Below are 24,580 nucleotides of genomic sequence, written 5' to 3' on the forward strand. Positions count from 1 at the left end.
TATTAACTTTTATTACTGAATTGTTGGATTTTATGATCAATGGCTGCTTTTTAAGGTGTCCTTGAGTGTTCTGAAAGGCACCTATAAATAAAATGCATTATTATTATTATTATTATTATTATTAAAAGACCTCTGTAGATTAATCGGTAATGAATAAATATATTTATCTTTTAATTTCTGTTTACATTATGTTCATTAATGATTAATTTATGGTTAATTCAAAGTGTATTCTGCGTAATTTATTCTATTTTGTGCCTTTATTGTTTTGTTTATTGTCTTTGAAAGAAGACAATTTAAAAAAAAAAAAGAATAAATCCAGTCATGATGTTGGTAACATGTTTTAATCATAAAAAATATTTGGCAATTAAAAAATAAACTTATTTTGTTGTTCTCTTCAAGAATGTTGAGCAACATGTGAAACTACTCTCTAATTCGACTATCAAAAAGGTTAACAAGGCACTTAATATCTGTATGTGTTATAATATTTTTGTCTAATGTGATTTAACTCTGGTTCTTTTGTTATTGCTGTATTTGTAAGCTATCCACTGAATCTGTATTATGTTCTGTAATTTAATTTTAAATAATGAAAATTGAAAATAAATTGAAAAAACTTTGCAAACTTTGCATGTTCTCCCCATGTCAGTGTGGGTTTCCTCCAGGTACTCCAGCTTCCTCCCACAGTCCAAAGACATGCAGGTTAATTGGTGACTCTAAATTGTCCGTAGGTGTGAATGTGAGTGTGAATGGTTGTCTGTCTCTATGTCTCAGCCCTGTGATAGTCTGGTGACCTGTCCAGGGTGTACCCTGCCTCTCACCCAGTGTCAGCTGGGATAGGCTCCAGCCCCCTGTGACCCCCAACAGGATAATGAAATGAAAATGAATAAATTGTTTTAAGTAAATGGAAAAAATAAGACGATAAGAGTAAAGATGCTGATAGAATACGTTAATAGAACAGAATAGAACAGAGTTAGAAAGTTGCTAAATGATGATGTTATAGATACTAAATATATACATAATAATTTATACCCAGTTTAGATGCTGATACACCCATCATCTGCTTTTGACCTTGAATATATGAAGATACACTTTTAACATATGATGCAGGAGGGTATTAGAACCAATCAAAACTATGAAGAACTACTACTGTAATTTCTCCTAGGTTGGGCCCATTTTGGAGTTAGATTGATTAACCTGTTTAAGGGGAAAAATGGGAGAAATCTCAGGAAGAGCAACTGAGGAGGGATCTCTCTCCCAGGACATGCGACAGATGTCATGTGTACAGAACAGATCAATGTAATAAAATTACAGTTATCTATATGACAAAATGAGACATAAAGAGAGACATGGAGAGAGATGTTTAAATGTAGATAAAAGTGGTTTACTCAAGTAAAAGAAGTAATGCTACAGTATAAAAATACTGCTGTTTGTAAAATCCCCAAATTCCTGATTCAGTTCCTCTATTGAACCTGGATGAGTTTATTGTGTAAAGCTCTGTGTATGTACATCACATGTGTAATATTGTGTGTTAAGTGGGCCTGCCCAGTCCGTGCCACAGCTCCACCGGCTCCTGTGGTGTGTTGACCATGTCCATCCAGTGCTGCAGCTGCAGGCCCCTCGCGTACATGAAGGGGCCCAACACCAGCACTCCCAGCAGGGCCGGAGGTTCTGCGAGAACAATAAAGACAGAGCAGAGCAAAGGTGAATACACAGCTGATCTGATGGAGACAACGTGCGTATGAAGCTGAGCCTCTCACCTGAGCGGACGTCGTTTGGCTGCTGCAGCTCAAATCTAAGACAGGCCTCGTCCAGGTGCTGCGAGCGCAGTTTAAAGGTCATCCTGTGGTCGAAATACGGGCTGTGTTCACTTTTCACCACACAGCTGCGTTTAAGCTTCACCACCTGTGTGTGTATCTGTAAGCTCACCTGGACACACACACCTAGGAAACACACAGACGCTGTATGACCATGACTTGCAGAGTCACTCGTGTGAAGATGTCAGCTGAACAGGGCTGACGCAGACACACAGCCACAAGCTTTTTACTTGACACACCTCTTACCTGCGTCTGTGAGCAGCTGCAGGCCTCGAGCCCTCAGAACCACCACAGAGAGGCGCTGCAGAGACGGACTGTAGCTGAGAGAGATCTGCACGTCACCCAGCTCTGAACACTGACACACATCACAATGATGATGAGCTGTCATGACCAACTTTGTGCACATGCAGACGTCCTGTGTGTTTCAGTATAAGTACGAATGATAAAATAATTTAGAATAGATTTTAAGACTTTACTGGCTACTTTTAAGGCTCTTCATGGTCTCTGTCCCAGCTATATCTCTGACCTCTTAGTGCCGTAAACACCAGGACGTACTTTGAGGTCCTGAGGCAGAGGTCTTTAAGGCATTACTTGCATTTTACTGCTGTAGATCCTTAACGTTGTGTTAATTTGATGCTGCTGAGAATAGAAGAATAGGTGCATCATAGGGTTCAAATTTCTTGTTTGAGGACATTGGGATTTTATTGTCGTCTTGTTTGAAGACATTGGGACTTTATTATCGTCTCGTTTGAGGACATTGGGACTTTATTAATATCTCGTTTGAGGACATTGGGACTTTACTGTCGTCTCGTTTGAAGACATTGGGACTTTATTAATATCTCGTTTGAGGACATTGGGACTTTATTGTCGTCTCGTTTGAGGACCTTGGGACTTTATTGTCGTCTTGTTTGAAGACATTGGGACTTTATTATCGTCTCGTTTGAAGACATTGGTACTTTATTAATATCTCGTTTGAGGACATTGGGACTTTATTGTCGTCTCGTTTGAAGACATTGGGACTTTACTGTCGTCTCGTTTGAAGACATTGGGACTTTATTAATATCTCGTTTGAGGACATTGGGACTTTATTGTCGTCTCGTTTGAGGACATTGGGACTTTATTGTCGTCTCGTTTGAGGACATTGGGACTTTATTAATATCTCGTTTGAGGACATTGGGACTTTATTGTCGTCTCATTTGAGGACATTGGGACTTTATTGTCATTTCGTTTAAAGACGTTGGGAATTTATTAATATCTCATAGGCGCCCCCTATGGATGACAGTGCCCTTAGCGTTCCTCTATACTGCCTGTGCCGCAGGCCGGCACTGCTCAAGGTACTTCTACTTTACTTACTTGAGTTAATGTGTTTAGTCAAATTCCACCACTGGTACCTGTGTGTCGTCCTCCGTCTCCAGGTCCCTCCAGAGCACCCTGCCAGCCTGACCGAGCTCCCCCTCTAGAGGAAACAGCACCCTGCCCACTGCGTGCCGTTTGCCGTCTTGCTCCACACTCAGCACACACACGCTCAGAGTGCTCTGAGGCACACACACACCTGACACCTGTGGGGGGGGGGGAGTGTGTGAGAGCAGACACAAAGTTTTGTTTTTTTTTGTCTCTAAAGCTGCATCATGTTTTCCAGCTTCTGTGTGTGTTAACGTTCGTGTCCTCACCTGGAAAACGAAGCAGTCATTGAACTCCGGGTCGGGCCCTGTGCCTCTGGCCTTAACCTGACGGGGCCTTCGGTCATCAGGGAGAAGCCGGAGCTCCACCAGGGTGACGTTGCCATGGAAACGGGGAGGAAGGTTGCCGAGGCGGAGCAAGGAGACCATGAGCTGCTCGCCACTGTGTCGGTACTCCACAGAGAAGCAGAGGCGGGTGGCCATGCCAGGAGGAGGTGCCACCACCTCGTTCAGAGGAGGAACGGAGTAGAGACCAGCCAGCACCGTCCCCACCGGGTACCATCCTGATGGAGACAGTACAACAAGATAGGAAGTGTTCTTTCCGGGTACTATCTAGAACATAAAGTCTTCTTCAGGTTGTCCCCACAGGAGAAACCTTCTTGGTTCCAGGTAGAACCTTTTAAAAAGGTTTCACCTGGAACCCTTCACACACCTTTTCCTCCACATTAAGCCTCATTTCCACCAAACACTTTCAGTATGGTACCTTTGGAACCAACAGTAACCCTTCAGACATGGTACCTAGACCCTAGTGTTTCCACCACAAACAGTACTCTTAAATAGTTGTCACTCACTGCTCCGTCCAGCACTCACTGTATTTCCTCATTACAGTGACACAGATGGAAGTCTGCACCTTGTTTATCGTCCACAGAACGATATGGTACAGTTCAGTTCGGTACGCTTTTTTTTTCCCCCATTTCCACAGTGAAAAGTTGTGGATGGTACCTGTGGAACCGTTCTGTACCGTCCCCATTTTTGGTCCCCCCCCTCTGTTGGTACCTAGCACACAGATCTGGTCCTAAAAGTTGGAGCTGTGAACACTGCAGTCTGATTGGTCAGTAGAGGACGGTCACTCTGCTCAGGGCTGAGTTGTTCTGTGGACGAAGGGTTACTGTTGGTTCCAAAGGTACCATACTGAAAGTGTTTTGTGGAGACGGGGCTTTTGTCTTACAAAGAACCCTTGAAGGACCCTTTCTTCAAAAAGGGTACTTTGGAGGTAAGTGATTCCTGATTACAACTTCAGCCCCTCAGGAAGAACCCTTAAAGAACCCTTACTTTGAAGAGTATAGATCACATTAGTTGGTACCAGTAGAATCCTTTCAAATGCCTTTAATTTCAAAACTCAAAGGGACTAAATCATAAACATCTCTACATGCTGTCAAATAAAGGCAGTAGTGACCTACTCCTTACTGAGAGTGACCCGCGATGGGCCAGTATGTCCCGCCGTGCCTCCATCTTCATCTCCTCCTCCTCTTCCTCTTCATTTTTCAGGTCCTCGTGGTTTTGTGTTGTGAAGCGAGGAGGCAAAGTGAAAGGGATCTCACTGGGCCTGTCTCACACACAGAAAAATGTTATTAATTTGAGAGGTTCAGTGATGTTATCAACAAACTGCAAATGATTGTTTTATTGTTGCTTCAGTCCTGTTTGTGTTTGAAAACTGCTGCCGCGGCTGGTTTAGCATCTTTATCTTCCTGTAAAGTCTAAAATGTGCTATATAAGTAAAGCGTGCTTTGCTTCTTTCAGCCAGGACTGATTTAAAATCATTAGTAGTTTTTATGTATTTTGAAGCAGTCAGGATATTGGCAGTCTACAAATCAAACTCTTGAAAGACGTCATGGTGTTTTAGGGGTATAAAGAGATAGTTTGGATATTTTGAAGTGGGGTTGTATGGGGTACTTATCTATAGTCATTCAGTATGTTTGCATGAACAGCTTAATCGAGCTATGCTCAAAATTCGATTTCGGCGTCTAATCGGACTTCTGTCCTTGTCCCAGTTTACAAGCAACTGAGAAAATCGAATTACTGACGGGAACGTGTCCTCCTCCTCAACACTAGGTGGCGATATGCGTTGTTTCAGTGGGTTAATACAGCCCCCTTTCCAGTTGACCTATTATGTCACTTAATAATAAACAACTGGAGTCAGGCGGCAGACCGGCATTTTCGAACAACAGCAAGATGGATAATCGTACAGCTTTGTTCATCTCGTACGTAATGTACGCATTACTGATTGTGCAGATAAGGTGCACGCTATCCCTCGTGGTCATGGTGATTTCAAGAGGCAGACAAGAACGCCGTATGCTGTTGGAGGGCTACAACAGTAGCATGTCTTGTCTGTTCCAGGGTCATACGCCAGCACGGGGGATGTGGAGCATACGCACATGCATTGTCTAGTTTATCTCCGATTACGGCGTATACATGCTGGAGAAAATCGAATTCCAATCGCATTATCTGGGTGTCTTAATCGGAGTTAGAGAACTCCGATATTAGTCGGAGTAACGCGTTTACATGCACTTCAGTTGTCCAGTTATAGTCGGATTAAGGCAATAATTCGGTTTTTTCAAGTGTCATGTAAACGTACTGAGTGTATTAGGTGTATTAGGCCCTATATACAGTAGATGTCAGTCGGCACACCCCCAGTTTAGAGAAGCAGACTGGAGTCCAACTCAGAGGCTGAGCAATGTACTGCTGTGGTTGGGGGTCAGCAAAAAAACGCATTTTAGCCACCTAAAAAGTCCAAGCCAAGTCCAAATCCGACAGCCTGTTCCAGCAGGAAAACGACTAACGGCTTTAGTTCCCCATCTACGCTCTCGTAAAAGCCACCAGACTCCATTGAGAAAAACTGTCATTTTAGCTCGCTGAACATTTCAGCCACCTAAAAGTAGTCCCATTTCATAAAATCAGTGTCAGTTTAACTGCATGCTCTATTTTCAGTGTTTTATCTCACCATCAGACAACGACTACCAGCTGGAAAATGAAGCCGTTACATTGCTCTCTTCAAAGCCAGACTCCATTGAGAAAAACAGTGATTTAACATTGCTGAACGCAGGAGCTGCTGGTCTACCGCTGCCTCGATCAGTTAGTTATTTTCTGTTACTGTGTGACTTTGGTGAATCCAAACTAACCCTTTCAAATGCCAAAGTCACATAGGCTACCTGATTGAGGCAGCAGTAGACCAGCATCTCCTGTGTTCAGCCATGTTAAATCATTGTTTTTCTCAGTGGAGTCTGGCTTTGAAGAGAGCGCTATAACAGCTTCATTTTCCAGCTGGAAATCATTGTCTGACTTTCAGGTGTCTGCTTCTCCACACCGGGGGCATGCTGGCTGACATCTACAGTATGTAATACACTTTCTATGGATAAATACCCCACACAACCCTATTCCAAAAAATCCGAACAATCCCTTCAAGATGCAAACCATGTATTCATGACGTCCCTGTTTTGAGAGCTTTGTTGCATTTCAAACGCTGTCTCTTTCCTGTGAGCTCTCTATCATCATCTATCTAAAAAAAAATACAAATAAATGTTCTAAAAATACGGATATCAAGAAAAAGAGAGAGACAAAAACCCTATATTGGACTAAGTGCGTGTTTCTGTCATGGTACTGACGTGGCCCAGGAGCCCTGTGACACCAGGATCACCGGAGCAGAGCATGCTGGTACTGAAGGCACTGTGGAGAGCAGCTCCTCGTACTGACTCCGACCCTTCTTCGACTTCTTCCTCCTCCACAGATAGCACGCCATCAGACCCAGCAGCAGCAGCAGCAACAGCAGACCCACAGACAGACCGACAGACAACAGTAACTCCTGGTCTGAACAAACCAAACATTAATTAAGTACACAAGCCAAAAACAATGTGTGATGTACGAGTCTGACGCAGTTTACAGCTTACCTGCCATGATTATTTCCCAGTCTGACTATCTGAAGCTACTTATTAGCATTAGTTATTAATGTGAGAGTTTCTTGTAGTGGAGCTGTTCAGCGGTGAAGTGTGCGCTGTATGTGAGCAGATAGAGTGCGACACAGCTGGATGATTCTCACCACTTCATGCTGTTATCTCTGCTACACTCGTTTCTCTTTAAAGGACCATACCACTCATTTAGGATGTTTTTATACATTATTACAAATGGTTCACATTACAGCTCACCATTTGCAAAATATGCTGTTGATTTTTAGATTCTTGACTGTATTTTGATCTTCTAGGCAGCTGTTGGCTTTCATTCATTCCATTAAAGGGTCATTCCACCAGTTTTACATCCATACTTAAAGGGTAGCTTAAGTATTTTCAACCTGGACCCCATTTTCTCATGATTTTGTGTCCGGCTGACTAAAGGCAATGACAGTTTTTGAAACTGGTCCAGTATTGAACGAAACCGCTGCAGCTGGCAGCAGCAAAACAGGCTGCAGTGTAACCACTTGGGGCAATTGTGCACTGTCAATGTACATCCACCAAAAGTGTTTGTTTTTGCCACTGACAGGCTCAAAATTGTTATTGACAGCATCATCAGCATCATGGAAAGGTTTTATGGAGATAGACCTTTGTGTTAAAGAGTGAGATCAGTTTTATTTAACAAGAAACAGCCTAGAAAATCGCCGTCGCCAAACCCACCAGACTCCATTTAAATAAACAGTAATTTTATCATAAAACACACACTTCATTTAAAATTCACAGAAACAAAATAAAACTCACAAAACAGTTTTGGTTTGTCTTTCCGCTGGTTACAACAATCGGCAGCTCTGGTTTGATTAAAATTAACCCTTCAGTTAGATCTGAAAACATACTGGCTCTATACACGCTAAAATTACTGTTTATTTGAATGGAGTCTGGTGGGTTTGCTGAAAGCGATTTTGGGCTGTTTCTGGTTAAACAAAAACGATCTACAGAGATAGACCTTTGGTTAAAGAGCGAGATCTTTTTTGATTTTTCAGATACAGCCTAAATATTCGCCATCACCAAACCCACCAGACCAAAAACAGAACAAAACTCACAAAAGCCATCTTGGTTCATCTTTCGACTCCTCCAATAATCACCAGCTCTGGTCTGGTTGAAAATAACCCTTACTTATCCAGTAAGATGTCAAAACATGCTGGTTCTATACACGCTAAAATTACTGTTTATTTAAATGGAGTCTGGTGGGTTTGGTGAAAGCAATGTGGGGGCTGTTTCCAGTCACATCTTTATATAGCAAATAGTGGTTTGCGGTTGTATTAATACTTTTAATGTTGCCTTAAAGGAGCTAAAAGTTGCACAACCATTGATCCCTCTTCAGTCTCTTCACTTAATTTTATTTTCAGCTAACCTGGCTGCAGCGTCCTTCTGTCGTTGCACCACTTTGGTCCACACTGAAATATCTGACGAACTGTTTAAAGAATTGTGATGAAATCCGGTTCATACGATGAATCCATCTAACTTTGGTGAACCTCTGATTTTTCTTCTAGCGCCACCATGAGGTTAAGCAAACTGTCTCCCAAGCTTTCCAAGATATTTTCATATAGTACACGTTAATATTGATAGACATGTAATATGGCTGCTCTGATTACTGATCTGATCTCAACTCAGAATCAAAATGCTCATTAGCCACTGACCGATGCACGCACGCACACACACTCAGACTGTACACAGATTGGACAGCAGCTAATGAGATGACAGTTAATCCTCAGAGCTAAAGGTGGAGTAATGGCCCTCTTTCCTTTACACACGCATATGTGCACATGATGACACAACATATTCACAAAGAGAAACCCTCAATTTCACACAGGTGCCAGCTCCACATGAGCTCCAGTTATGAGTAAAGAGACAGAGGAGAAAATCGAGCTGAGGGGAAGTCACAGCAGTGTGTGTCTGAGGCCGTGAGGTCAGCTGGAAAGATTTTCTCAGGAGGCGAGGGAGGAAGAGCAGAAGGAATGAGGAGAGGAAGGAGTGACGCCATTTAGCACTACCTGCTCTGTGGCAGGGCGAACAGGACAGGTGTGAACTTAAAGGTAAGACGTTATGTTTCTAATTTATCTGACTTTGTTCTGTATTTTTGTTAGCAATACCAGCAATGTATTTTTGTTCTGTGGGTTGATTGGCTGGTTATTCTTCCCATATAAACACATCATAAAGTAATATCTTGGTCAAAAACCTGCTGGTCAGTTTGGGACAGAGGTGGAGTCGACAATTTGACAGGTAGTTTTGATATAAATATGGATTCATAATATTTTCATTATAGAACTGGTACAATCTAATTGTTAAAAGGATGAAGAATAAAATTAGATACAACATGCACACTGACTTTGTTGGAGGATAACAGTGTGATCTTCTATAATCTCTACCGTTCACTGTCATTGTCTCTATCTTTCTTTGTCTTTTTTACGTCTTTGTCTTTTGTCAGCTTACAGCCAAATGCTCTCTTTAACTGTCTTGATCAATCGACATTTGTCTCAATAATGAAATAATCTGGATTGTGTAATCCCATTAGGCTAATCTGGGAGTGCCTGTGAATGTGTGGGCGTGTGTGCTGACTGGGTTGAGGGTGTGCTTCAGAGCCAGAAACAAAGATAAGATTAAAGGAATGGTCGCAACGTTTTGGCAAATACGCTCATTTTCTTTCTTGAGAGTTCGATAGGAAAATCAATTGACCTTTCGCTAAGCCCCGCCCCTTTGTGATGGTCCGACAAGCTGTCAGAGTAAACATGGAGCCCACATTGTAACTAACTGCACTCCCTGAAGACATATTATCATATTTTTGGGAAAATGAAACAGCGATTCCAGAGAGAAGCAGACAGAGGGGTCTACAGTCTGTGTTTGAAGGATACATCCAGGATGTCAAACTGACTCAGCAGCAACAACAGGTTAAAAAGACAAAGATAGTTAGAAGCTAAAGCCGAACTATAGGCTACAGATCACAGATCAAAGTTCCCTGCTTCCCTTCACTGGTTCCTGTACAGCAGGGTCAGTCTTTGTTTCACTGTTATAATCATTAAAAAGCAAAAGCAGCATGTGTATACATTCAGTAGGCTATATCTTCAGTAGCTAGCTAGCTAACCCTACACTTTTCAGGGTTTGATTTTGGAACAGGGAAGAAACGTATATCTTTTTCCAACCTCTCCAGGTAACGAGTATCATTAATACACGACGTGCCCCAGGCACAACATTTAGCTCCAAATCCACACAACCAACCTGAAAATGAAGGAAATCTGAAACGACTGCATTAGAGTCAATGGAGCACAGCTGTGTTGTTGTCAGACCCTGGTCTGAGCCGGTCTGATGCTACGTTATGATTGGCCAGTCTGCGTCCAGGGGCGGGATATAGCGAAGGGTCAATTTCGTCATGTCTGTATGGTAAATATGAACCTACAGTCAGTAGCCAGTTAGCCTAGCTTAGCATAAAGACTGGAAACTGGGGAAAAAACCCTATCCTGGCTCTGTCCGAAGCTAACAAAATACCACCCACCAGCACCTCTAAAGTTCACAAATTAACATCTCACATTTTGTTTGTTTAATTCGTTCAAAACCCAAAGAGTAAAAACTACAGGTTGTTATATGGAAGTTCTGGAATCTCTGTTGCTCGCCTGGCAACTTTACAGTGACAACAAGACCAGTTGGGAACCACTGGTTTAGAGGGTGAAGTAATCCTTTAAGAATAAAAAGAAATGAAACACTCAAAGATGTGTCTTACTTTGCAGGTTGGTGCTGTTGTCATGGCGAGGCCAGGGCGTCCTGCGTCTGAGAGCTACCAGCCAGTCTGCTATTCAGTCACTCAATCAGCCTCTTACTCCAGTGAAATTCTGGTTGCGAGAGCAGAGGATGCGGATGACCAAGCACCCATTTTCTCCCTCTCTAAGAGCTCCATGGATGTGGTCATGGCGACGGGGCCGCCGCACAAGCGGGACCCCGCCTGGACCTGCATGGACCTGAGACGCAGCTCCAGTACCAACACACACTCTGAGCAGAACTCAGTGATGATGCAGCAGCTGCACCCTCGCATGTGGCAGCGCCTCAACACCAACAACACCCACCAGATGTCAGTTGAAGCCCAAAACGTGGACATGCACAGCCCTCCTGCCCTCAGCGAGCGCTGGATCACCAACATGCATCGCTGGAGTGCGTGTAGCGGCAGCACACACAGCCGCAGCAGCACTCCAGACACAGTTGTATGGAAAAGCAGGACCTCGCGCCCCTCAAGTCTAACCCAGGACACCCCTTGTTCTTCCATGTCCAAACCAACCTCTCCTCAAGCCACATCCTCTTCCTTCATCTCCCCCCTGACGACACCACCTTTACCCCCTGAAGACCTTTTAACTTCTTCTTCAACGCTGACCCTGAGCACACATCAGCAGGAGGACTTACTTGTGTCCTCACCTGCACCCTCTCCACTGCCCTCACCTCTGCAGGTTCACACCTCCTCACCCTTGCCGTACAACTCCCCCGATCTCCTCCGGCTCACCAGCGCAGAGGATGAGGGCTTCCTGGAGAATAACTCGCTTTCTTTTACCTTCCCCTCCCCGATCCCGTCGTCTGTTAGCTTAGCAGGAGGAGGTGCACCATTAGACCCAGGCTGCCTTGTTGATGACGTGATAGAAGACCTGCACAGTCCTGGAGGCACACAGTTATCAGACAGCGGAGGAATGAGAAGCCCTGTGCAGATGTTAAACTACCTGTCGCCTAATTCCCCAGCACATTCACAGGAATCAGAAAGAGGAGGCTCAGTTTGTCATCTTGAGCTACCAGGGCGAAGCCTTCCAACAGGCAGAGACAGGAGGTCACCCCTGGTTTCTTCTTTGAGTGACTCACTATTGGGTGACGGCTGCAAGTGCAAGTTGAACGCCAGAGAGGGCATCACAGAGGCTCAGGTGTTCAGGGAGGAAGGCACGATGACTTCCCAGCTGGATCTGGTGGACGCAGCGGTGCAGACGATCACTCCCATCAGCTCCTTCTGGGGCCTCAGGAAGAACTTGTCCAACTCCAACATGGGCTCCCACTCCCTATTGGGCTCGCCTCCTGGATCGAGACTGAACCTGAAGTTCTCAGTGGGGTCCCACTCCAATCTGGTTTCCCCGTCCTCCAGCATGTTCCCAGCCAGCAGCGGTGAGGAGGAGGAGGAGGAGGAGGAGGAGGAGAGGCAAGGGGACGGCCCGGAGTGGGACATTAACTCTGCCGCCTTGCACGATCTGGAGAGGAGGAGGTCGTGTCTGAAGAGCCAGGGGGAGGACAAGGGCCAGATGGAGAGGAGGAGCAGCATGAAGCAGGTGCAGTGGGACGAGGACGGCATGACATGGGACATTCACGGTGCATCCGTGGACCCGGAGGTGCTAACTATGGCCATACAGAAACATCTGGAGCTCCAAAATAGCCCCCGACCTCTGAGACATAGCTCGAAGAAGAAGAAAGCACCGAAACCTCCTCTCATATCGAACGTGGTGAAGGCCATGACCCCAGAACTTCATCCGCCTGTGATGGTCATTACCTCAACCTGTATGGTGGAGGGTGAAAAAGAGGAGACATCAGAGGTGGACAGAGGGCAGAAGGAGGTGGAGGAGGAAGGAGCAGGAAAAAAGGAGGAAACAGTCGAGGCTGTTCGTAGAATAAGCAGAGCAGAGGGAGTCAATGCAAAAAAAGAAGAGAGCGAGGTGTACGGAGAGGAAGGCACCAGACGTCCTAAATCACCCTCGCATGGGAGCGGACACAGCCGCAAGAGGAGTGTGATCAGGTCGCTGAGGAGGCCTGGGTGGTGTGGAGGCTCCAAAAAGACAGATGACTGAACCCGGAGACTACGCTAATGGCTGTTAATCCACAGCTGATCAGTTTGCACTACTAATAAACTCACAGACAGTGGGAGGAGCCCTCACTTTCATTTAGTTTCATCTGCTGTTGTCAAGACTTTCTTTTCATCATTTGGTAAAGAGGTGGAGATCCAATGTTAGAAAACTCCTCTTAGCAAGGGCATAATTTCCTCTCATGTCCCATTGGCCCATTCTCAGTCCCAGGAAGTCAAATACCACCATTTCTTCACACCCCTCGGCGTGTGATATCGATGTCGAAGGCTACTTTTAGCATCTTTGTGCAACACTGTCTCCTAGAAATTACGTTTTTATGTCACCAAACTGCTTTCTTAATTAATCACTGACGTTTCCTTCAGGTAACGAAACACTACATTCATGTACCGCATATATGGATGGATTACTGAATAGGCCCAGTGGGCGCAGGCCCAGGGGCCCGCCTGGCTATCTGATGAGGAGCGTGAAGCTTGAAACGTCAACTTGTTAGTAATCTAATTAAAATTTTTGGAAGCATTGTCTACACTTACTGTCCAAGAGGAAACTCCGAAGCCCCATCTCCACCAAACACTTTCAGTATGGTACCTTTGGAACCAACAGTAACCCTTCAGACATGGTACCTAGACCCTAGTGTTTCCACTGCAAACAGTACTCTTAAATGCGGGCGGGGTTGTTGTCACTCACTGCTCCGTCCAGCACTCACTGTATTTCCTCATTACCGGTGACACAGATGGAAGTCTGTCGTTTATCGTGCACAGAACGGTATGGTACGGTTCAGTTCAGTTCAGTACGCGTTTGTGCATTTAGTCCTTCTCAGGCAAGCTCAAGGGTGTGAAAATGTATCAGTATTTGACGACCTGGGATAAGAACAGGTTGGTCCCATACAAGCTGTCCTAACCTGTTGTTTGAGGGTTTTTAGGTTTGCATGCAGCCTGAGAGGAAACATACCTGCGACTCTACTCTGAAAAAGTACTTCCACCTCCTCTGCATGTTCTTCAGATACATTTTATCTATGTAATTTTACAGTTAGAAAAGGGCTGCTTGTTGTAAAGATTCAAACACTTTATCATTTACATTAAGGATATATAAACAGTCCATATGTGTTTTATTTTTTACTTCATTGTGTCCCTCTTTATTCTGCCCACTTCTGAAAACAAACCTGCATTTCTAGTGAAGTCTTCATGAAGTCAAGACTTACCTGTGAATCAATCAATCAGCAACCAGGAGGTAATATATGTGTTCATGTAGATGCTCAATAAAACTTTAATCTTTGTATCTCTGTTGATTTAAAATGTTTGTTTTGCCTTTAGATTACCGTTTGATTTTTTTTTTTTATTACTTTATTTTATTTATCTGTTTTTTTATAATCGTTATTATTATTGTTACTATTAGGGCATCTAGAGGTATCAGACACTCTGGGTGTTTTCTTGGAGTAAGCTAGTTAGCCCTAAATCATGGACCCAGAGATTCTTACTATATTTGTTTATTCAATACTTGAGGAGATGATTCACCTCCAGAGTCACTGCTGTTTGATATACTTCACACTGATGGACCGTTTTCAGGTAAACCTATTAAATTAAGATTGTTTAAGCTGTGTGCTTTTAGCTAATAGTAATGCTAACAACAGTTAACTGTTAGCTAGTTAGTTAACTTAACTTAATATATAATTGACAATGCATCTTGGGATAGGCTGGGCCATGAAGGATTCATCCGTTGCGTCCTTTAAATTCTGGGAAAGAAGGCTGAATTTCTCAGCCGCATTTGAAGGAGCCTTCGAAATGGGGCGGCCTTGGTCGCGCCGATGTGATGTAACCGGTCTTCAACTGCAGCCTCCGAAGGCTGCAGCCGCTGAATTGAGACAACTATATAACATAATACTTGTTGTAAAAGTGCACAAATAGAAGTGGTGGCTGAAGTATGAAGGTCTTTTACTTCAGTAATTTGAAGGTTCATTGTGCAGAATTACGCCTTTCACTATATTATGAGTCGTTCTCAAAAAAAAAAAAACACTAAACCCTCCCTCCCTCTCTTCCCACACTCGCTGAACTCACTCGCTGTGGAAAAACATACAGCAAGTTGAGTGTAAACTTGGTGACCCACAGCGGTGAGGTTTGACCATTCAGGCGCTGCCATTCAGATGAGCGGGCACATTCTCTCTCATTCACCACAGGAAAAAAGCTCAACTCACTAGTCGCTTCCAGTGCCGTTACTGTTGTCATGTCTTCACAGATGTGTGTAGAGGGTTACTGTTGCTTTTTTGTTATTTATTATCATTTTCTGTTCTTAAAGCATTCAGATTACATAAAGATATGTTTTGTTGTATTTATCCATGCAGATATGTCCAGGTTTCACGGTCAAACAAGTGTAGCTGTTACTCTGAATACAAAATACATTTTAACTGGAACGTCCCTGCAGTCAGATTTAACACTCGGAAAATCGGAGGAACCTCACCAACCCCAACCTAAAAACCCGCACATCAACAGCAGTGAAAGCCTCAGTAATATACTGATTATTTAGACTTCTGTCTTATTTGTGTCTCATTAAAACAGTCGTATGCACAACACTGTTCAACTTCTATCTGTAGACATGTTGCTACAATGTTGGTATGAACATATTAAAGTGTAATGCATTGTTATCGACTGGTAATGCTAACAATGGCTAATCTGGTTTGAGCTGGTAATGCTAACAATGGCTAATCTGGTTTGACCTGGTAATGCTAACAATGGCTAACCTGGTTTGAGCTGTTAATGCTAACAATGGCTAACCTGGCTTGAGCTGGTAATGCTAACAATGGCTAACCTGGTTTGAGCTGGTAATGCTAACAATGGCTAACCTGGTTTGAGCTGGTAATGCTAACAATGGCTTACCTGGGTTGACCTGGTATTGCTAATAATGGCTAACCTGGTTTGAGCTGGTAATACTAACAATGGCTAACCTGGCTTGAGCTGGTATTGCTAACAATGGCTTACCTGGGTTGAGCTGGTATTGCTAACAATGGCTAACCTGGCTTGAGCTGGTATTGCTAACAATGGCTAACCTGGTTTGACCTGGTATTGCTAATAATGGCTAACCTGGTTTGACCTGGTATTGCTAATAATGGCTAACCTGGTTTGAGGTGGTATTGCTAGCAATGGCTAACCTGGGTTGAGCTGGTATTGCTAACAATGGCTTACCTGGGTTGAGCTGGTATTGCTAACAATGACTAACCTGGCTTGAGCTGGTATTGCTAACAATGGCTAACCTGGTTTGAGCTGGTAATGCTAATAATGGCTAACCTGGTTTGACCTGGTATTGCTAACAATGGCTTACCTGGGTTGAGCTGGTAATGCTAACAATGGCTAACCTGGCTTGAGCTGGTATTGCTAACAATGGCTAATCTGGTTTGAGCTGGTATTGCTAGCAATGGCTAACCTGGCTTGACCTGGTATTGCTAATAATGGCTAATCTGGTTTGAGCTGGTATTGCTAGCAATGGCTAACCTGGTTTGACCTGGTATTGCTAATAATGGTTTACCTGGTTTGACCTGGTATTGCTAATAATGGCTAACCTGGTTTGAGGTGGTATTGCTAGCAATGGCTAACCTGGGTTGACCTGGTATTGCTAACAATGGCTAACCTGGCTTGAGCTGGTATTGCTAATAATGGCTAACCTGGTTTGAGCTGGTATTGCTAGCAATGGCTAATCTGGTTTGAGCTGGTATTGCTAGCAATGGCTAACTTGGTTTGACCTGGTATTGCTAATAATGGCTAATAATGATCTCTCATTTCTTTAGTTTGTGAACAGTAACTCAGAGTGAGATTCAGATTCTGTATACAGTATTAATAGTTCAACAAAATAAAATCAACCACAAATTACACATTTACGTCTCCCAAATACTAAAAATGTCCCCTGGGATCTATATATATAAATCAACAGGTGATTTCCTTCTTTTAGTAAAATCCTAAATGACTGAATTGTTTTTTTTCCACCTGGACCTTTATGCTCTGCCATTTCTCCTCTAATCATCACGCTGTAACCTGTGACAGGCTGTTATGATACCACAACTATCACACATTCACATATATGGAGTTTTTTGTTGAGCCACGAGCATCACGTAGGTTTACATTACCAAAGGGTTTATGACAGATCATGGAGGAGAGGGAGAGACGCTGTGCTGCTGCCAGAGGAGCCGCTGAATGAGTTCCTCTGAACGTTAAGTCACTAAAAGAGTCTGAGAAGTCCGGGGCTGTTCATAAAACATTCAGGACGCCACAGTTTATTCCACACTACTGAAGCTGCTCCTCTTTTTGGAACCACTGCGTAGTCTGTAATAATTTTGCTTTCAGCCATGCTTGTTGTTGCCGTGGGTAACAGTATGACATCATACGTCAACAAGTAAAAATATCGCAAATATCACGATATGAATATCTCATGTATCCTATTAAAAACTATATCAGTATTATCTCAAACGAGATGATAAGGCACACCCCTAAGTGACGGACAAATGTAAACATACTACAGTGTGCAGAGATGAGCTGTGTGAATGAGTGTTGTTGTTTTTGCCATCACAGTTTGAAAATAGTATCTCTACAGAAAGTTCAGCATCAGCTGCAGCCATTTTGTTGTTTTCAAAAATGCTTGAATGGTGCTCTTCTTTACAATGCTAGGTTTATGCTCCTCGCGAAGGTGCGTAAGCCAAAATGGCGTCTATTTCGCTCTAAATAAAACTATAATTAAACAATGAACATCATGTCATTTTGAAACTTAAACTAGTGATTGAGACCATAAACGCATCAAAATGTTTATTGAGGGAATAACTCAAGCGAGAAGTTGGATCATTTTCTTATTGACTTCTATACAATCAGACTTCTATGTGTAACCAGTGAAGTCGCCCCCTGCTGCCATCAGGAAGAGTGCATGTTTAATGGCTTCACTTTCAGATGGCCCCCTGTTTATGACTGACAAGTATAAATATCCATACAAGCCGACTTCAGGCAGGTAAACACACACAGTAACAACATCTTTTTCACTGAGTCATGTTTGTCATGAATGAACTATAGTGGAGATTTGGGATATCAGAGATAAAGGTCACGCTCAGGTCACTATGTCACTGCTGTGAGTCATGTGACATGATGTGATGTTTGTTTGTGTACAGTACTGTACTGCCTTTGTCCTGCGTGCGTGTTGGCGTACTGTGAGCATACTATATGTATGTGAAACTGCTGATGGGACTCCCCAAAATCCCCTTTTTCTCAGCGGCAGTGGAAACTCACAGCTACAGGAGAACAATCCAGCGCTCAGCCTTTGTTGTGACACAGCTCATTGTCCCTGCTGTAATGTGTGGTGTGTGTGTTGCTGCCTGGTATAAATAGCGTGGGATGTGTGCCGGCCGGTGATTCTGTGATAGACGATGGCTGTACCTGGACCTCCTCTGCTCCTCTTTCTGTCTCTGCTGCTGCCGCTGCTGTTGAGCAAGGCGTCTCTGCCTGCAGCTGCATACACACTCACCCCCGGACGACAGCCACAGCATAAGCTCCTCCACCTGGGTGAGGGCAAACACATACAGAAACACACACGTTTCAAGGCTCCTGTGAAAACAAACTTGAACATTTTTGATTTGAACGTCTTCTCTCTGTTTATTTGGGGCTTCATGTTGTTGGTCTCTCCTGTCAGACTGGCCCAGAGACTGTGGCATGGCTCACTTCAAGCCCAACATGGCCGAGAGGATTGTGTCTGGGAACGAGGCCAGACCTCACTCCTGGCCCTGGCAGGTCTCTCTGCAGGTAAATCTGCTTTTGTCTTTTGACGTGGTTCGGTTTAAGGAGGTCTTGATTGATTGTATAAAAATGTTACATACAAATTTTTTTTATTAGACTGCAACAGGACGAGGTTTTGAAAAGATGAGAGAGTTGGACGGTGTACATTACACCTGTATGTTCATCATGTGTTTAGGGCCAATTTTTTTTTCTTAGCGTTTTTAGTAAAGTGATTTGAGCATCATAAAGGCACACCACACAAAAAATCAGGATCCATTTATTGAGCTTGGTTTGGTCTTTTTTTTTAATTTTATTTGTATTTGTAATGTAATTTAATTGTTCAATTTAATGTAGTTTCACTTAATTTTGTTTTATTTTATTTATTCTTTTAATTACAGGCAAATAATACAAAGCACAGATCACATGATAGGATAGCATGGTAGGATCAAATCAGTAATTCAAATGCTTACGTTAACAGTACTAAAAAACAACTAAATTAAATTTATATGCGTTAGAGTAATTACAATTCGACATAGTTACACTTTTCACAAGAGCAAATTTTCTCCCATTTCATTTTATGTTGATCTACTTTACAGTAATTCGTAGCAATATTTTCTTTCCTTAAGAAAACTGACATTGCACAGTATTTTTCAGAAAACTTAAATTCAAAATTTTTCCTGATTGAGCTTTAAATAAAAGAATATTTTACACATTAGAATAACTATCTGGGGACAGTTTTCATCCAGGATCCCCAACAAAATATTTAAAGGTGTTAGTCCTGAAACGTAGAAAAACAAGTGCAGCTGGACTTCCTCTTCCTCAACATGATGATTTTTCCAAATTAAACACGGAAGTTGTTTTTATGTGACAATAATCTTACAAAAAATATTAAGTTGAAAAATTCTGGAGTAAGAATCAATTGTTTTGTTAATTGTTCTAAAAAAATTGTGTCCAAGGTGTCAAAATGTTAAATTTGTCTTCAGATTGTACGAGGGAAGGCAGCGAGACCGCTACCTGTACAATGCAATTATAAGTTCTCCTATTTATCTTTATTTTGGAAAGCCATTTCTGGCACCTTGTACTAGGTGCACAGACCTGTTCTCTATATCTAACTTTTGTTTGGGATACATTTTTAATTCTCCTAGCTATCTGGGATCAGTAGGACCTGATAAGTATAAAAAACTAAACACTGTCAAAGATAATTAAGTCCAAATGTCCTAAAACGGGGGCAAACAAGCTCTATTTTGATGTTGTTGTATTTTTTTTATCAGTATCAGAATGAGAAATATTTTATTGATCCTCAAGGGAAAATTATGATTCTTTGCAGTCGCTCTGATGTAAAGAATAGGGAATTGTAAGAAGTAAGAAAAAGAGTATAAATTAGAAGTATGTAAATATAAAGCAATAAAATAAAATAGAAATGAAAATGTGCATTATGCTGCAGTGTTCAACACTAGTGCTTAAGATATTAAAATATCAAAAATAAAACATATCATTACTGTGCTGAGGCTGTAAGTGTTCAATTTAACTACAATATATACATCAGTAGAATAAAATAAGTACAGAATAAAGTAAACATAAGATATATGTACACTATGTGCATGCGCCCTATTTACATTCAAATTACAAAAAAATAAAAATGTAAAAAAATCCAGTATGAATCAGTTTATTTTGTTTGTGAATTTAAAGTTGACCAATTAAAAAAAGTCTACTTGTGGTTCAGTATCATGGGTTAAAATTATCATAATTATTATTACGGCATTATTACATAATTATCCCTTTTAAAAGGAAACAGCGTGTTTACATGTGTTCTAGTCTTTTAGTTTTGAGTCTCCCAGTTTCTCAAAATCAGGATATGTTTACACACACAACACGTCAGCGAGACACTCCAAAAAAAAATCACTGATGTTTTGTGAAGCTAAGAAATTTTACTACCCAGAATATTTCTTGAAGGAATAAATTAATTTCTTTAACCAGCAGAGGCAGTAATCATATTAATTACTTCAATCATTAGGAAAGCTTACATATATCTATGATTCTACTATTTTTGTTATATCTTTAGTATAGCCTGACCAATACTGGATTTCTTGAAGCCAATACAGATATCAATACTTGAGTCTTAAAAGTCTGATGGCGATATAACAGTCAAAATGATTAAATATGAACACATCACAATAACGTATTTGACTGTCATAACATTGTGACAATCGTGTGTGCAGAGCAGATAATCATAATTGTTCAAAAATTTGTTACCGCCCTCTGGTGGACAAACTGTAATGGAGCAGTTTTGAAGTTACATTAAACATACTGTATGTCTGGTGTTTCTGTACCCTTACATATACGGCAACACCTTCAGATCTGAGATGAGCTATTATCTGCCAGTATATTGGCTCGGTCGATATATTTGTTAGCGAGTGTTTGGTAAATATGTGGGGTTCATAATTAAGTTACCTTAAATCAAAGCTGTTCAACATGTCAGACCCCAAAGTGCTTCGCTTGGTTGGCTCCTCTTTCTCATGCAGTTTATCGAAGTGATATTTCTAGTGCCATATGTGCAGGTTTCTGTGAGAGATGTAAGAAAAAATCAAACTGCCCAGTTAAATGATCTGACATCACTGAGGGGGCTTACTGGTTGTCTCTCGTAGGTTCGTCCCAGGGGAAGTAAACACTACATTCACGTCTGTGGAGGAACTCTCATCCACAAGAACTGGGTCCTTACTGCCGCTCACTGCTTCCAAAAGTAAGACACCATGAACACAGAAGAGGAAACAGAGTAGAAAATGTAGTTTGATGTTTGAATACATTTTGTGGTGAAGGAGAACACACTGAGAAACACCTTGCTCTGACTGTGTCTGGCCAATCAGGGGTAAAGCTGAGGATGCTGGGAGCTGGAGGATCGTCCTGGGGAAGCACCAGCTGAAGCGCTCCGAGACGGCAGAGAGGATCTTCCCAGTGAAGAGGATCTACAGGCACGAGAACTTCCGTTACCCAGCTCACAGCGAGCTGGACTACGACATCGCCCTGGTGAAGGCTGGCACAGATATCGTCCCTTCGAACTTCATTCGCTACGCCTGCCTGCCGCGCAAGCAGACCAGCCTCAATCCAGGACACTACTGCTGGGTCACAGGCTGGGGAGACACCCGCGGTGAGTGGAGGGGAGGGAGTCAAAAAAATTTAAAAAAAAACTCCTGCTGGTTACGTAATAGGAAAAAAACAGTAGGGTCCACCCTCTGGGGATCATGAATATTTTTGTAGAATGTCACAGCCATGTGTCCAATAGTTGCCATGAGACTTGTGTGAACAAGAAGTCAAAAGAGGTAGCAATCAAAATGAAGTTTAAATTGTCTTCACACACATTTCAGGCGGGAAGGAGAACGTGTCTCTGGCAGAGGCCCTGAATCAAGCCCGCCTGCCCATCATTGACTTCAAGACCTGCCGGCAGAAGAAATTCTGGGGCGACCGTGTCCGAGACTCCATGATCTGTGCCGGGTTCAGGGACACTGAGGGCCCGCCGGCTGCATGCCAGGTACGACTGAGATTTACAGAATATGTTGGAGGTGGAAGTGAGAATGAATTTTTTAAAAAGCACCTCCTTTAGTGTTGTCAGGATACCGGAATTTCTAACTTCAGCACAATGCCTTAAAAAAAATCAATATTCAATACTATGGGGAAAACTGATATCAAGGGCATCAAACTAAATGTTTTAATAAAGGATAATCAGTACAAGGCTATAACATGACAACGACCACTTCCCTTTTCTTGGTTAGGAGCAGAGAGCAGCAGAATGACTGAAGCAAACGTTAAAAATAAGACAGAGAAAGCACAGCTAGTACTGGTGTATCATTACAAGGCTTGGCTAGCATTTATTTTTCCATTCCCTTATGACATTTCACAGAGGTATATGGTATATGACTATCTGAGTTAAACACAAAAGTCATTGTAGCACGTATGACATTGTCTAACCTACAAATGCTGTTTCTAATATGCACTGACCCTACTTAGACTGGTCTTGCTGGGTTTAAACACTTGTGGCCCATAGAGTAATAAAAAGACATTAAATAAAGAGGGATTTATACTTGTGCATCAGCTCTATGCAGACCCTACGCACGTGGCCTACACCATTAAGAGCATTTATATTTGTGCAGTGGTGTCTGTGTCACTCTGCAGTTACACCTCCAAAACACTAGTCAGTGGCGGAGGTTTCTGTGAAGTGCTGTAAAGTTTAGTTGATTCAAAACACACATTAAACACACATTAAACATGGCTTAATAGAGACAATTTCAAACACAAGTACACAAATCAGCTTCACTATAACTCACAGCATTCACAGACAAACACTTGTCTTTATCTGGACACATTTTCCCCACAAATACAACATGCTAATGTTATTAGCACAAGCCTATGGCATTTTACATTGTGTAAATTAGCCTAGCGACGAGCAGAGATTTCCTCTGCTCATATGAAGCCAGGATAAATCACACACAAGACTTAAAATGCTATTTTGTGGAGGCTTTATTGTCTTCACAATTTATTGTTTCTTATCTGTGAAATTAAAGTAAACTAGAGCACTCGGAGAGCGCAGACCTCCGCCAAGCAGCTGGGATTTCCGGCCATTTTATTATTTTTGTCCACTTTGCTTCAACCGATCACTTTGCTTCATCAAAATCCGTTCAGAACTTTGAGTTCTTTTGCAGACAAACAAACGCCGGCGAAAACATAACCTCCTTGGCGGAGGTGAAAAAAACAACCTTTGTTTCCACTGAGGGAAATGGTTTCAGCTTACAGAAATAAACAGGTCTGCGTTGCGGCAACATGCAGTTACATTTCTGGGGAGGTGTACATCAGGCTACAGCGTAGTGTACAGTGTGGTTTCGACGCAGAAGTATAAATCCCTAATATTGCACTTGTTGCCTTGTTAGACACTGAAGTATCAACGGGCTGAACTAAGATAGTAGTGTAACGCCAAGGTAGCGTTATGTGTTTTTGTTCTTACTTGCCCTGTAACGTTATCCCATCACTCACAGTCGCCATCTCCACCAGTAGAGACTGACCTCTGGTGGCCCAAGCTGTGCACTATATCGCCTCAATACAGCATCTCAGTCTAATAGAAAAGGCGCACTTGTATTTTGGCAGCACTGAAAATCACACACTTGAAATTTCTAAATACCACACAGACCCCGAAATACCGTGACACGGCTCAAGCCTGGTCGACACCCCTGAAAACGATAAACCGTTTCAAATGTTCAGAACCAATTTATAGATCATGTTTTTGACACCACTAACCTCCTAAGTGACCAACCATCTCCTCTGTCCTTCCCCTTCAGGGCGACTCCGGTGGTCCTCTGCTGTGCCAGCTGGGGCGTGACCGCTGGGAGGTGCACGGCGTGGTGAGCTTTGGCCCGATCGGCTGCACCGTGGAGAACAAACCCAGCGTCTTCACCCGCACCGCTGCCTACATCCCCTGGATCGAGGCAACACGCATCAGGGACTTCTTCCTGCACTAAGCGGGGCCGCCTGACTCGGCGCTGACAGCAAACATAAGCTCTGCTCTGTTTCGTGTCCGACGTCTGCAGACGACGACCATCTGTTTTTTTTTTCTTTTCTAAACAGTCTCATAGCAACGGTTCAACCAACAACCACATTAAGATGTAAATACATGTTCTGAATGTGAAATGATTGTTTTCTAACACACCATATTTTACAGTCTACACTGTGCACTGCTCTGGCTTTGAACCGCAGGAAGTTGCGGCAGAGCACTGCAGAGTACACACTACTCATGACATCCAGTCAACATTTGCTTAATAAAACTGGGTAAAAGCAACA

At 42.7% G+C, this 24,580-nt stretch overlaps 2 protein-coding genes across 2 annotated transcripts; one reads left to right on the forward strand and one right to left on the reverse strand.

Moving 5' to 3' along the window:
• Positions 1 to 1,114: 1,114 nt before the first annotated feature.
• Positions 1,115 to 11,063, reverse strand: syt15 (synaptotagmin XV). The gene is made up of 8 exons (XM_050060137.1): positions 10,925 to 11,063; positions 6,874 to 7,075; positions 4,672 to 4,817; positions 3,482 to 3,774; positions 3,203 to 3,370; positions 2,058 to 2,166; positions 1,755 to 1,937; positions 1,115 to 1,665 (listed from the first exon to the last, which is right to left on the reverse strand). Exons 2-8 carry the CDS (start codon positions 7,005 to 7,007, stop codon positions 1,526 to 1,528), a joined length of 1,173 nt encoding a protein of 390 aa, XP_049916094.1. The 5' UTR covers positions 7,008 to 7,075; positions 10,925 to 11,063; the 3' UTR covers positions 1,115 to 1,525.
• A 7,295-nt stretch (positions 11,064 to 18,358) lies between these two features.
• On the forward strand, positions 18,359 to 24,578 carry zgc:112285 (uncharacterized protein LOC561476 homolog). The gene is made up of 6 exons (XM_050060157.1): positions 18,359 to 18,547; positions 18,675 to 18,784; positions 21,403 to 21,497; positions 21,622 to 21,902; positions 22,120 to 22,283; positions 24,082 to 24,578. The coding sequence occupies exons 1-6, from the start codon at positions 18,412 to 18,414 to the stop codon at positions 24,259 to 24,261; spliced, it is 966 nt and encodes a 321-aa protein (XP_049916114.1). The 5' UTR covers positions 18,359 to 18,411; the 3' UTR covers positions 24,262 to 24,578.
• Positions 24,579 to 24,580: the final 2 nt, after the last annotated feature.

This window comes from Epinephelus moara, chromosome 13 (assembly GCF_006386435.1).
Source record: "Epinephelus moara isolate mb chromosome 13, YSFRI_EMoa_1.0, whole genome shotgun sequence".
Taxonomy (NCBI): domain Eukaryota; kingdom Metazoa; phylum Chordata; class Actinopteri; order Perciformes; family Serranidae; genus Epinephelus; species Epinephelus moara.

Bases quoted from the DNA above. Each gene is read 5' to 3' on its own strand.
- zgc:112285 (XM_050060157.1), top strand. From the start codon at position 18,412: ATGGCTGTACCTGGACCTCCTCTGCTCCTCTTTCTGTCTCTGCTGCTG. The intron at 18,548-18,674 runs GTGAGGGCAAAC...CTCTCCTGTCAG, and splicing joins GCATAAGCTCCTCCACCTGG to ACTGGCCCAGAGACTGTGGC. The intron at 21,498-21,621 runs GTAAGACACCAT...CTGGCCAATCAG, and splicing joins GCCGCTCACTGCTTCCAAAA to GGGTAAAGCTGAGGATGCTG.
- syt15 (XM_050060137.1), bottom strand. From the start codon at position 7,007: ATGGCGTGCTATCTGTGGAGGAGGAAGAAGTCGAAGAAGGGTCGGAGT. The intron at 3,371-3,481 runs GTGAGGACACGA...CCCCCCCCACAG, and splicing joins ATGACTGCTTCGTTTTCCAG to GTGTCAGGTGTGTGTGTGCC. The intron at 2,167-3,202 runs GTACCAGTGGTG...GATGTGTGTCAG, and splicing joins AGACGGAGGACGACACACAG to TGTTCAGAGCTGGGTGACGT.